The sequence below is a fragment of the Mus pahari genome, chromosome 1, assembly GCF_900095145.1.
Source record: "Mus pahari chromosome 1, PAHARI_EIJ_v1.1, whole genome shotgun sequence".
In the NCBI taxonomy this organism is placed as follows: Eukaryota; Metazoa; Chordata; class Mammalia; order Rodentia; family Muridae; genus Mus; species Mus pahari.
In genome coordinates this window covers 156,380,589-156,394,146 of record NC_034590.1, presented here as the reverse complement: position 1 = coordinate 156,394,146, position 13,558 = coordinate 156,380,589, and the positions used below count along the sequence as shown (strand labels likewise).

The following is a 13,558-nucleotide window of genomic DNA, read 5'->3' as shown; positions in this document are numbered from 1 at the left end:
GATTGATTGATGGTCAAGAAGAGCCAGTTAGCCTTGACCATGTTCCACAGATAGCCGTGGGGGCTTTTACCTGCTACCAGTGAACAGCTCAGAGGATGAAGACGGAGAGATAAGGGAGAAGCTTGGGGGCCTTAAGGTCTCCCTCGGTGCCTCTGCTCCTCACCACAAGGGAATCCCCCCTCTACAAGATGTGCCAGTTGATGCCTTTTCTCTTCGCCGAGGCGCATGCGCACCTCCTCCCCAGCCACCTCCTGTGGCTCCCCGACCTCCCAGGCCTAACTGGCTACTGACAGAACCCCCAAGCAGAGAGGATACTCAGCAGAACCAGAGCCAGACCCCAGTCCAAAGCTGCAGCCGCAGTCGCAGTCGCAGTCGCAGCCGCAGCCGCAGTCACAGCCGAGGTCAAGGCAAGTCTCCTGGGCGCAAGCGCTCCCCTTCCCCAGCACCCATCACCACTGCGGCCACAGCCAACGGGCGTTACCACAGGCCTCGGAAAGCAAGGCCCCTGCTTCCACGACCTCTGGATGGGCAGGTGGCCAAAGTAGGAGCCAGGCAAGGGCCCTTGGAGAATGGGATTGATCGGGTAGCTGAGGAAGCAGTCCGGAATGTCTCCACTGGAGCGCTGAGGACCGTCACACTATCCAAGATGAAGCAGTCTTTGGGTGAGTCCTGGGAGCACTGTTAAGCAGGGCAGACTCCTTGGGTTTGACAGAGGTTGGTGGGCCAGGGAAGGAATCTGAGATCTAAGGTATATCGTTGGAGGATCTATTTGGAGGTTGAGACTTGAGACAGAAGCCGGAGATGGGAAGAAGGAAGGACTGGACTTGGGGCTGGGATTCCAGGCTCCTCCTTCCCAGGAGCTCAAGGTTTAGGGTAAGGCTGTCACTCTGCTTTGGGTCTTGCCCAGGCATTAGCATCTCTGGGGGCATCGAGTCCAAGGTGCAGCCCATGGTGAGGATAGAGAAGATCTTTCCGGGAGGTGCGGCTTTCCTCTGCGGGGATCTGCAGGTGGGTGAAGTCGGAGCCTCTCTAGGCCCGGGAATGTTCAGACCACGTCATAGGAGGTGGCTTGGGAGTATGGGGGTCAGGCCTGTAAGATGGGCAGTCCTAGAGAAGAATGCGTCCCCTCATGCAAGCCTTGGCCTGAGAATGGCCCATCCTGTTCTACCTCAAGTCCCGAGGGACAAAGGGCCATTGTCTGTGCCCCACCCTGCCCCCAACAGCTTCAGGCACAAAAGTCCTATTGTCCACTCCTAGCACCCAGATGGAGTAGGAGTGTCCTAGCTGGTGGAGGTGAAAGGCCGCTGCCTTCAGGTTGGGTGGTGGGTGGGAATGACTCAGAACTGAATATTCCATCTCTGTGCCAGGCTGGCTTTGAGTTGGTGGCAGTGGATGGGGAAAGCCTGGAACAGGTAACCCACCAGCGAGCTGTGGACACCATCCGCAGGGCCTACCGAAACAAGGCTCGGGAACCTATGGAACTTGTGGTCAGGGTCCCTGGGCCTGGCCTGCTGCCCCTCTCCTCTGATCTACCAGCTGTTAAGGACCAGAGCCTTGCTCCTGACAGTTCGTCCGCCCATGGACCTGTTGATGATCCTCGGATTCTCACCCAGCTACCTCCCACTGAGACTAGGCAACTCCAGCAGACTCTCAGCTCAGCCCTAAAGGTCCCTCAAAGTACCCCTAAACTCTCCCCTATCCTTAAGGATCCCCATGACCCTTCCTAGTGACCTCAAGTCCTCCTGCTGGCTCCGGGTTCCGTGCACCTCTGTCCTATCCGTGACTACTGAGAGCACCACCACATTGGCGGCTCTGATCCACCCCGGCTGTCAAAAGGGCTCTGGCCTTTCAGGACAAGCTTGATGTCCAAGAACAAGGTGTGCTAGTGGGCAACCTGTGTCATGTGCATTCCCTAATCCTGGGCTGCTGCTTCCCAGTGAGGAGACAGAGGCTCAAGTCTGGAGCCTGTGACTGGTGTGCGGTTTTTCACGATGGACCTGGCTCACTATAATCTGAGGGGCTTAAACTGAGAGTCCTCAAGGGGGTGGTGAGGGGGAAATCACTGCAATCATTCCCCAGCCTCAAGCAGGGTTCTGTGCAGAGGGCAGGATGGAAGGCTTTCCTAGTTCTTCAGGACTCATGCTGTGGTCCACTAGGGCCCAGGATTCTACTGGATTTGTCCCAAGAACTCCATCGCAGGGAGGTGAGCAGCTAGCAAGCAAAGACAGCGGATGTCAAATTTCAAATTCCCCTCGAGTTTCTTTATCCATTGCACTTTTTTTTTTTTAAACAAAACTTTTTTTTTTTAATTTTTTTCCTTTCGGTTTGTACAAGAAATTTACAGTGTGAAAAATATACAAGTGGAAACGAGGCCGTAACCCTAGAACTAGGGAGGACGGCTTGGTCACAAACACAAATAAACAAGACATTGCTGAATTCTTCCTTTGGTCTGACTTCGGCCCCCTCAGCCCAGAGAGGCTTACAGAGCTGGATGTGGGGATCAACCCATGCCCGGCCCTGCCCCTCCGCGTGGGCGTGTCGAGGGCAGGCACATCTGGAGCAGCTGGTGCCCTCTGGCTCTCTCTGGCTTCAGGCAGGTAGAATGTGGAGACAGGGAAGCCCCGTTCCTTTCCCAGCTGGAGTGGGCTGGCAGTGGCGACAGTGAGGGGAGTGAAATGGCAGAGTAGGCAGGAGCCTGGGGTGACGGGGACACGGAGGGTTGATTCTGCTTCTCCAAGTTACGGAGCCATCCGAATGCAGAGGCCCTTTGGTTCTGAGACCTGAAGCTTGCACTCAGTGGATCCCCGGGGCAGGTGGGCCTATGGCTCAGAACCCCTGCAGAGCCCTAGATCTCAGTGGCAGTAATCTCCTCCAGACAGATGCAAGGGGCCGGCTCTGCCAGGCCCAAATCCGCAAGCTCGCGGGCCTCCAGCTCCAGGCTCAGTTGCTGCAGTTCCTGCTCCAGCTGCCGGTTACGCCGGTACATCTGGATATAGTTGTGCTGCAGCTGCTTCTGGTAGCGGATCACCTGTTCCTTCTCTGCCTGCCAGGCCAGCCGCTCCCCCTCAAAGCTGTCCCGTTGCTCGTCCCCTCGCCGCTGCTCCCGCTGCAGTTCTTGGCGCAGCCTTTCCACCTGAGCCCGCAAGCTACCCCCGGCCCCAGCCGCTGCCCGCTGCACCTTGGCCTCGTCACTCTCTGCCAGGAGGAACGGGTCGGTGGTGGCAGGGGGTACAGGGGGCTCCCGGAGTCCCGATGCTTCGGCATCCAAATGCCCGGCCTTCTCCCGGAGCCGCTCAGCCTCCTGGCGGTACCGCTGGAGCTCCTGCGAGCAGGCCTCCAGCTCCAGCTCCCGAGCTCGGGCTGCCTCCTGCAGGCCCCTGGCACGGCCCTCACTGACCCGCAAGGTAGCCCGGGCCTCTCGGAGGGCCACCCGCAGCGCCACCAGCTCACTGCCCTTCTGGACCAGCTCTGCCTGAGATTCCTTCAGTTGCTGCTTCAGCAGGGAGATCTCACCTGATTTCTGACATACCTGCGAGTGGAAAGTATTGAGGATGGATGGTGAGACCTCTGGGTGCTGGGCACTGGGCAGTATGCTGGGTATTCAAAGAAATGCAGTTTCGTGAGGTGAAAGACATGCATCTTGGGTAAGAGAGGGCATCAAAAACAAACTGCCTGGCCGGGCGTGGTGGCGCACGCCTTTAATCCCAGCACTTGGGAGGCAGAGGCAGGTGGATTTCTGAGTTCGAGGCCGGCCTGGTCTACAGAGTGAGTTCCAGGTCAGCCAGGCCTATACAGAGAAACCCTGTCTTGAAAAAAACAAAAACCAAACAACAACAACAACAACAACAAAACCTGCCTGGGTTCGTATCTCAGCCCAGCCACTGCTAGTTTAATTCTAGGCTCTAGCTCAATTTTCCTCATTCATAAAATGGATGTATTAACAGTACCCATCTAAAGAGAAGGAAATGCCACTAGCTGTGTGGGCACTAGATCACAACCGTGAGATCCAACAGAGGCACAAGGAAAGCCCCAACCCAGAAAGACAAGGAAGGACAGACCCTGTACGGTAACTATCGTGGGCCAGCTGTGCAGAGCATGACCCCTTCTGCCTGCCCGGCGTCCATCATGCATACCTCCCATTTGGTCTCCTCCAGCCGCGGCCCCAGTTCCCGCTGTTCCCGTTCAAAGGTGGCGCAGCGGCGCTCCAGCTGCTCCCGCTCCTGCAGCAGCTGGGCAAAGTCATCCTGTAACTGGCGCTTCTCTTGCTGCAGCTGGAACACCTGCAGCTGCAGCAGCTGTTGGGCCCGCTGGACTCGCTGTGTGGCCTGCTGCGCCTGGGCTGCACAGTCCTCCCGCTCGCGTGGCCAGCGCCGCTGCCGTGCCCCGAATGCCTAGGGAAAGATGTCAGGCTAGAAATGGTCCGGTCCGGTCCGGTCCGGTCCGGTCCGGTCCCCCCACCCCCACCCCCGCATGCGAGATTGTGAGCTGTACCATCTCCTGCTTGGGTGGCTCCCTGCCTGGCCTGAATCCAGTGAATTATGACAACTATAAAAGCAGGCACTTATATGGCCTTTCCTAGGTGTCAGGCGTTAGTCTAAGCATTTTATCCTTTTCATCTTATTTAATCTTCATAACCCCCCTAGGGACTCACAGCTATCCCCATTCAGACAGGGAGACTGGGGCCAGGTGAGATGCTAAGCAACTTGCTCAAATCTAACAAGCCAGTGCTGGGTCCAATTCCTATATACCCTGCCTCCTCGCTGCTTTGAAGGTTAAGCTAACAACCTTGGGGGGGGGGGCGGGATCACACCATGAATCTTGACCCTCTCCCTCCCCAACAGCAACGCTCTGGCTATTCAGCCCCACCGCCCCAGGACTGCCACTGGCCGCACCTGACACACGCACCTGACACACGGTGGCCTCACTCTCATCCATACTGTCCCGCAGCTGCTGCAGCTCTGCCTCGCGGTCTCGGAGCTTCCCTTCCAGGACACAGTGTAGCAAGGCCTCATCCGAAGGGGGTGGAGGTGGCGGAGGGGGTGGAGAGCGGTCTCCACCAGAACTGCTGCCAGGGGAGGCCCGGGCGCCACTGCCCAAGAGCCCCCCAGCTACGCGACCCCCCAAGGAACCCGTGCTTTTGCTGGAGGAGGACCGGCCACTGTCTGAATGGGAGGGTCCAGTAGGGACCCCTCGGGCTGGACCAGGCAGTGCCCCTCGGCCAGGGCCGTGGGAGGGCAGATGCCCACCTGGGGAGTTGGTGGTTGGCTCGGCACCCCCGGTGCTGTAGGTGGGCAAGCTAGATAAAGAATTTCGGCCAGAGTCCGACAGCGTTCCTGAAGGGCAGCCACTGGCCCAACCACTCAGTGCCAAGGGTTTGTCAGCAGCAGAGGAGGAAGAGGAAGAGGAGGAGGAAGAGGCTGGCCCCCCAAACAGCTGTGTCAGGCTGCCCTGGCTCCCAGATAGCCCAGCAGCTCGAGGACCAAGGAAGCCGGGTAGGGATGGCGCCCCCCGAGGCTTGGGTAGCACTGGCTTGAAGGCTGTTGGCCGGATCAGGACCTTCTCCATATTCTGAAATGAGGCACCAGGTGACACTGTGAGGATGATCTGCCCAGTCCCTTCCCCGTTTTAAAATGTTATTTCTGTTGGTTTTCTGAGACAGGGTTTTACTTTATTGGTCGGAGCTCACTCACTTTACATCCCCAAGCTAGGCTTGCTCACAAGCAAGGTTTCTCTGACTTGTAAGATTACAGGTGTGTGCCGGGGCAGTGGTGGCGCACGCCTTTAATCCCAGCACTTGGGAGGCAGAGGTGGTCGGATTTCTGAGTTCGAGGCCAGCCTGGTGGGCTACATACAAAGAAACCCTGTCTCGAAAAACAAAAAAACAGGCTGGTGAGATGGCTCAGTGGGTAAGAGCACCCAACTGCTCTTGTGAAGGTCCGGAGTTCAAATCCCAGCAACCACATGGTGGCTCATAACCATCTGTAACAAGATCTGACGCCCTCTTCTGGAGTGTCAGAAGACAGCTACAGTGTACTNACATATAATAAATAAATAAATTAAAAAAACAAAAACAAAAACAAGATTACAGGTGTGTCATACCAAGCCCAGTTTGCTTGATCTTTCAAAACATTAGTGTGTGGGGGGTGGGTGGTGGGGTGGGTGGTGTATATGTATGTTGTATGTGCATGAGTGTGCACGTGTGCACACACTGGTGACTGTGTATGAAGACCAAATGTCCAAGTCAGATGCCTTCCTAATTACTTCCCACCACGTTACACAGTCTCTGAACCCGGAGCTCACCCACCCAGCCAGCCTGACTGCCAGCAAGCCCCAGGGATCTGCCTGTCTCTGCCCGACAAGTGCTGAGATTCCAGTCCCTTGCCACAATGGCCAACATTTTACAGGGATACTGGGGATCTGAACTCAGGTCCCCGTGTTTCTGCAGCAAGCGTCTCACCCACTTTGCTATCTCAAGCCTCAAACCTTGATCTTTCAAAACCATCACACTACTGGCTTCCCCAGACAGGGTCCTCAAGTCCTATAAATTAAAAACAACTGTTCCCACTAGCAGCAGGTCTCTAATTGTCCACTTACGTTAAGTAATTCAAAACGCTCATTTTTAATCATTATAATAGCCACACAAGCAAAACATGATCCTCTTCTCATATTAAAAACAAGGATGTAGAGGCCCAGAGTAAAATTAAAGGTTCTGCCTAAAGACACACACACACACACACACACCTCTGAATAACTGAAGCAACTAGGCTGGAGGTGGTAACAAATGCCTTTAATCCCAGCACTCAGGAGGCAGAAGCAAGCAGATCTCTGTGAGTTCAAGGCCAGCCTGGTCTACACAGTGAGTTCCAGGACAGCCAGGGCTACATAGAAAAACCACGTCTCAAAAAACAAAATAAAAATAAAAATAACTGAAACAATTACTATATTGATCATTTGATGCTGGGTACTCTACTAAGTATTAATTCTAACAGGAACCTACAAAGATTAGCCTCTAACCTTAACTGTAAAGACACAGAAAATGGGGTTCAGACAGGTTATTTCACTGAGCCAGAAGGAATGGTTAAGACAGAACCCATATTCTTCGCTCTACAGATGCTTCCAAATTCTAGCTTCCCTGAAGGGCTCCTGATCCAACCCAGATCCTCCAAAGAGGGCTGCCCGTTACCTTCTCCAGCTTTCCAGAGACGGGGATGAGCTTTGGTGGGGGACCACGGAGGTGGCCATTGTGTGCCTGATGTTCTCGGGGATCTTCAACATCACTGCTGGGGCTGGGAGGTGACTCTGTCCGGAAGTCCTCATTGACATAGGTAAAGCTGTTGCCTGGGACAGCCTTCCTCGGTGGCACAGCTGGGCAGAGTGGTTCCTGTGCCTCATAGCCACCCCGTAGCAGCCCATCCTGCTGGCGGAAGAAGGTGGGCCCAGGGACACCATGATGACGTTGAGGAGCAGGTCCCCCAGGGCAGGGCCGGCCTGAGATAAGACTGCTCACGCTGCCCATTGCCGGAGTTTTGGGGGCAGTGGCCGTCTCACGTGCGGGCTCCAGAGGCACTGGCAGAGTGTGCACAATGGCCATGGTGGCAGAGGCTCAGGCCTGGCCAGGGGCCTCCGGGGCAACCTGTGAGCAGGGCATTGGTGTCAGAGTCCCTGCACCTTGAGGATCCTCCCCCTATAGGTCTTCTCCTGACCCCCTCCTCCAGATAGAACATTCCCCATATAGGAAAAAGACTTCCCCTCCAAGAACTGGAATGAACCTTGAGTTCCTCTGGGCCTCAACTCTAGTCTGGAACAAGGTTAAGGAATAACCTGACCACACAGACAGATGGATGGGAGATCTAAGAGGTGACACGGGGTTCCTTGGCAGAGAAGACCCAGTTTCACCCCCAACCTGTATCCCCTCTATAGCCAAAGACTCAGATTGGGCAGAGACCCCTAGCTACTAGCTCCCAGTACAGGTCCCTGCTCTCCTGGGACAGGTGGCCTCATTACTGGGCTGTCTGGGCACAGGACACGTCAGGGATGCAATCAGCAACTCAGATGGTAATTAGGGAACAAAGAGCCAAAGCCAGGCGCTGTCCAGCCTCCCACCGCTGGGCCTCAGTTTCTCCCAGACACTCAGGCGGCTTCAAGGGTGGAGCTGGCCAAACAGGAAACCTTACAGGTCTTAGGAACCCACAGGTGCCCTCTGGGGTCTCCTACCTCCCAGAGGTTGATGCAGGCTGTGCTTGTTTCTATGTCAACCCTTAGCTTCTGCCATCACTCAGGACTAAGGGAGCCTACACAGGCCCTGTCCCACTGCCAACCTTTATAAACCTTCCCGCTTTAGTTGATCTTCAGAATAACCCCTATGGAATTTGAGCAGGACCCCATTATCACGTCTGGTAGGAGCTCAAGTAAGATGGCTCCACCTCCCCCAGTCTTGCTCCTTCCTGGAAAGGACAGCAAGCCTGCACCCGGAACGGAACTCCCTCCCAGTCCCAAGGCTGCTGATGACCAAGACTTAGGCATCTGCTGAAGTCATCACAGAGCACATCTGCCAAGAAGTGGACCTAGGATCCATGAGAAAGAAGAGTGTGTGTGTGTGTGTGTGTGTGTGTGTACATTTACTTGTGAGTACGTAGACAAGATAAAAAAAAAATGAACAGGATCTGTGAGAATGTGCAGTAAACTGTGCAGTGTGAGTCAATGTGATGTCAGTACTTCATATGTGTGTGTGTGTGTGTGTGTGTGTGTGTGTGTGTGTGTGTGTGATGTAGGAGACATGACAAAACCAAACAGGGTTGTGCTATGTACCTCAGGTGGGCCTCAAACTCAGGGATCCTCGTGCCTCAGAGAGCTAGGATTCTAACCTTGTGCTACTATGCCCAGCTGTATGTGTGAATTCTTTTTGTTGTTGTTTTTTCAGAGGCAGGGTTTCTCTGTGTAGCCCTGGCTGTCCTGGAACTCACTCTGTAGACTAGGCTGGCCCGGAACTCAGAAATCCTCCTGCCTCTGCCTCCCAAGTGCTGGGATTAAAGGCATGCACCACCACTGCCCGTAGTGAATTCTTTTCTGTTGTTTTGTTTGTTTGTTTTTCCAAAACAGGGTTTCTCTGTATCCCTGGCTGCCCTGGAACTTGCTCTGTAGAGCAGGCTGGCCTTGAACTCAGCGATCCACCTGTTACAAGGCTATGAGTTTCATAACCTAGAAAGCACACAACACAGTTATTAATGTGTATAAAACAAATGTATCTTTGGGCTCTGGATGTCACTATATGACAAAAAAAGAAATGTTTGGATAGATATACCAGTTTGTCCACACATGTGAGTTTTGTGTAAATACCACTAAATCTTTCAGTCACCCATCCTCAGTAAGCCATTTTCTTCTCTCAGCATGAAATTCTTAGGGAAATCCTCATTTCTTTGGGTCCATTGAGTCAAGTCTCTCATAGACTGAGACACACACACACATTTCTATAGGACGCCTGCAGTTCTCCCGGGACAGTTACATGGATTCCTGTGTATGGATTTTACATAAGGAAAGTGTGTGAAAGCTCCTCTGGACTAATCTGTATAAGTGAGCATTCTGGGAGTGCGTGGGGACCTGGTGACATTCAAGGCCACCAGTATGAATTGGGAACTCCTCCTCCCTAAAACTTTTTTTTTAAACTTAAAAGAGTTTGAGGAAAGGTGAGACCACAGTGTCTGACGCCCTTGCCCCATCTTATCTTTGTATATTGTTCTCCATTAAGCACCTCTAAGTGTTAAGACCAGAGACTCACAGGAGTCCAGCTTGAGGAAGGAGTTGCTGAGCTAGGGTAGGAACTAAAATGGGTAGAAGCAACTTCGCTGTAGGGCTAAGATACTGAGATCGCCCCCAAAAGGTCCAGCCTAGGGATGGAGACTGCTCCACAGTAGAGAGAGAGGAGTGAGAAAGGGCTGGCACTCCTGTCGCTACTCCAGGGGACACAGAAAGTGAGACCCAGAAGAAAGGGCAAGGGTTGGGGTAGACACTCAGAAGAGACAAAGGCCAAGAGGATCAGACACGAGGAGCACGAGTTAGGGTCGCTGAAGCTATGCAGGCAAGGACCCCTAAAGCCGGAGGAACCTTAGAGCTGAGCTCTGAGGGCCAGGCGTCTGGAAAGCCAGGCCTAGCCAGCCTGGCTCCCGCTCTTGAGGCCCAAGAGAGAAGGAGGGGCAAGCGGCTCCATTTTGAGAAATGCGTTTGTAGCTGTGGGAAAAAGAAACCCCTGGTTCTCCCCAGCACTCCCAGACCTATCACGAATGGTACACAGACCCCTGCGCCCCCACCCCAGCAAGTAAGCTGGGGGTTCCGGAGTCTGGGGCCGCGCCAGGGCCTGAGATGAGTCTGGCCCACGTCCCAACTCTCTGACCTCAGGGCTGGGGTTGGAGAGTTGGGGAAAGTCCCCCCAACACACACACTCCAACTCCAGAGACCAGTCAAGCAGGATCCAGTCTGGGATCACGAGTTTCCATTCCGAGACTGAAAGCCCAGAGTCGCCCCCCCCCGCCCACCCACAATAGTCCGCTCCTTCCATAAACTGGGGGCGTCTATGGAATGCCACCTCCCCACCGGACCGCATCGCTTAGAAGTTGGGGCATCCTCAGCCCTGGACCCCTCACCTCCGCCGCGCTGCTCCATGCTCAGCCCCGGGCCGCCCCAGCACTCCACAGGCGCGCCGCCCGCTCCAGCCCGCGCGCGGCCACTCGGAGCTGCCCGGCTCGGCCCCGCCTCCGCCCAGCCGGCGCCCCCCGGCCCTGACCGGCCCCCGCCTGGCCCTAGTGGGCGGTGCGCGCCGAACGGGGGAGGGGTCCGAGGGGCGTCCCCGCCCCGGGGAGCGGACACGCGCAAATAACCCACGTCACGCGTGCCCGCCAGGGCGCACGCGGGGGCTGCTCGGCGGCGCTTGGGATTCCTCCTAGAGTGGCCTAGCGAGTGTGTGTGTGTGTGTGTGTGTGTGTGTGTGTGTTAAGAGGTTCGGCCGGCTCGAGACTCATCGAGCCGGGTCACCATCGTCTTTCCCTGCCGGAGCCCGAGGGCCGGCGGCAGCTGGTCATTGTTCCAGCACAAAGAGCCAAGGCGCGGCGCCAGCCCCGCCCCTCCTCTAGGAGAAGCTTCCCCCCTCAGTCTCCAGCTTCCCGGACCAAGGGGAGGCCGAGGGGGTCAGCCGTCCCTCTCCGGTTGCGGGCTCCCGGGCACAAAGTTGAGGGACTGGCTTGGTCGCTGTATGTCCCACCCCCAGCAGGCTGGAGGTCACACGCTTGGATTTTTCCGAAGCGGCGCCACCTGGTGGTCCCTTCCAGCAACTTACCAGCCCCCCCCCCCAAACCTCCAAAGCCCCCCACCAATCCCACTCCCTTTCCAGCACAGCGCTCTCGGGCCGCTAGCTCAGGCTTGTCCCTGGCATGGCTCCAGCCTCCCCAGCCGAACCTCGGGGTCATTTGCTATGAGAAGGGTCGCTGCTCAAAGGCGGGGGTGGTGGGGTTCCTGACCACCAATAGTCTCAAGAACGAACATCTCAAACCTACACTGGCTCCACAGCAGATATCCCAAAGTCTTTCTCGGGGTCACAACTATTTTTACCCCCTCGAAAACAACAGTCTCAACACCCACACGACCTTTCCCACATTCAGTCTGGGGCAGCCACAGTCAGTCTCATCCATCACGTGGCTCCATAGTCCTTCATTCCAGAATCCTTCAGGCCGACTCATAGAAGGCTTGGTGTTCCGTGCACGGCAGAGTGCACAGAAGTCCTTTGCATCCAGTTACATTCTTTAAATACACTCAAGTCTCCCAAGCGTCTTCCATGCAATGACAGCCGGATTCAGCCACCCGGGAAACTTCTTACATCATATTCACAAACTACCCACTTTCCCTGAGGGGTCTCTGTGACCTGCTCAGGTCAGCCGACGCTCACATCTTCTGGCAAGGCCATCCTCCCTTCCTCGATGCCCCCCCACCCCCCCACCCCCAGGGCAAGGCCTGCCAGAGCTGGGCTCAGCCCCAGGAAGAAGCATTCCCCCCCTTCCAGGCCACAGCCTGGCCAGCTCTCAGCTCTATTTTTAGCTCCATGGAAAGGGTTGTTTTTCTTTCTTTTTCCCTGGAAAGGAAAACACAGCCTAGCCACCCTCAGGCTCACTCCAGTCCCTCAGCTTCTCAAGAACAGACCGAACCCCTCTCCCCAACAGAAACCCCCTCCTCTGGCCTTGCCCTGATCCCTGCCTCCTGGGGCACCGAGAACCTCCTCCCCTTTCTGGCCTCCAGCCCAGAAGCTCAGGCAGCAGCTGGGCTCAGCGTGTGGCCGGGTGAAGGGTGGGGGAAATGAAGGATGGGGGCCCGGAGGCGGAGAGAGGCTGCAGCCCCCTCTTTCGTTTTCAGAGAGGGGATTCTGGTCCTTCTTCCACCTAGAGGAGGCAAACTCCCCTTGGGTTTAAGGATATATTTACTCTTAGTGCGTTCCCTTTGAGGAGGGGTGAGGGGAGCTCTTCTTGCATGGGTGGGCTATTTGTGCCCAGTCCTGCAAGAGGTGGAGGTGGCGGTAGGAAGTGGACGTAAAGACAGCTGGATGAGATCGGGGCAGCTGTCCGGGGCCATCAAGGTCCTCTCTCGGATACCTTTCAAGGATACGGGTTCCAAGAACGTGCTAGTGAGCTTCAAGGCAAGGAGCCCAAGTTAGCCCCAACCCTCTCCAGGCCTCCGGGTCACCCAGGCCCCCAGGGGTGTAGAGCTCCCATTCTGGGTGAGAGGATTTATCATCATTCCAGGTGAAGTGTGGAATAAAGCCCTTTACAGGGCGAAACAAACATGCTAGGACCAGCGGAGAGGTAGATGAGAGGGGTGGCCCTGCCTAGACAGGAGTTGGGGAGCACTGCCCACCCGTCTGCGAAGCAATCACGTGCTCAACGCCTGTTTACGTCTTAGGTCTTCACCTGCAGGCAGCCGGCTGGGAAGCAGGAACCGCCTGGTGCGACAAACCCCGCCCGCCCCCGCCGACAGTCTCAGGGCGTCCCCTTTCCCTCAGCCTTGGGCAGAAAAACTCAGCGTCCAGGTCGTGGGGTGGGGTTGGGGGTCGCGCGAGCTGGTAGCACTGCCATTGGGACAGCTAGGGTACCTCGCTGTGCTTGTCCCTTCCTGAGCACACGTGTGTTCGCGTCCTAAGTGAATGCATGGATGTGTGTGTGTGTGTGTGTGTGTGTGTGTGTGTGTGTGTGTGTGTGTGTCTCGGAGCGTCTGTGCAAGTTTCCCTGCTCCTTTGCTGTTCAGGTTTCGCCTGCTCTCCAGAGTGCGGACCCCTTCCTCATCCCAATCCCGTTCCTTAAGACGCGTAAAGTTCTCTCCAAAGTGAGGACCTGCGGGAGGCCGGAGTTCCTGCACCCTGTCCGCCCCACCACTCACCCAGCGTCACCTGCGCCGCTGCTCCCTTTTTGGCCCGGCTCCCGCTCCAGCGTGCCTACTTCCTCGCCGCGATAGAACTCTGCTTCTCCAGCGGGCTCCGGGCTCAGCGCTCCCGGCTCCCTGCTCCCGCCAGGCCGGCCCTGGAAGA

At 56.0% G+C, this 13,558-nt stretch overlaps 2 protein-coding genes across 4 annotated transcripts in view; one reads left to right on the top strand and one right to left on the bottom strand.

Annotated features, from left to right (window-relative positions):
* Positions 1–2,434, top strand: part of Pdzd7 (PDZ domain containing 7) — a 20,515-nt gene extending 18,081 nt beyond the window's left edge. The window contains exons 15-17 of the mRNA XM_021197558.2: positions 51–662; positions 908–1,008; positions 1,368–2,434. Coding sequence (XP_021053217.1) covers positions 51–662; positions 908–1,008; positions 1,368–1,727 — 1,073 coding nt within the window. The 3' untranslated portion in view covers positions 1,728–2,434. The remainder of the gene's footprint in view (positions 1–50; positions 663–907; positions 1,009–1,367) is intronic.
* On the bottom strand, positions 2,262–13,558 carry Lzts2 (leucine zipper tumor suppressor 2). Of its 3 annotated transcripts, none has more exons than XM_021197587.1 (5): positions 13,411–13,558; positions 7,184–7,633; positions 4,906–5,568; positions 4,134–4,391; positions 2,262–3,529 (listed from the first exon to the last, which is right to left on the bottom strand). In XM_021197587.1, the coding sequence occupies exons 2-5, from the start codon at positions 7,589–7,591 to the stop codon at positions 2,846–2,848; spliced, it is 2,013 nt and encodes a 670-aa protein (XP_021053246.1). In that variant the 5' UTR covers positions 7,592–7,633; positions 13,411–13,558; the 3' UTR covers positions 2,262–2,845. The 3 variants fall into 3 exon arrangements, with proteins under 3 accessions (XP_021053246.1, XP_021053250.1, XP_021053241.1); XM_021197591.2 differs by having other exon boundaries at positions 13,421–13,538; XM_021197582.2 differs by lacking the exon at positions 13,411–13,558 and adding an exon at positions 10,638–10,745.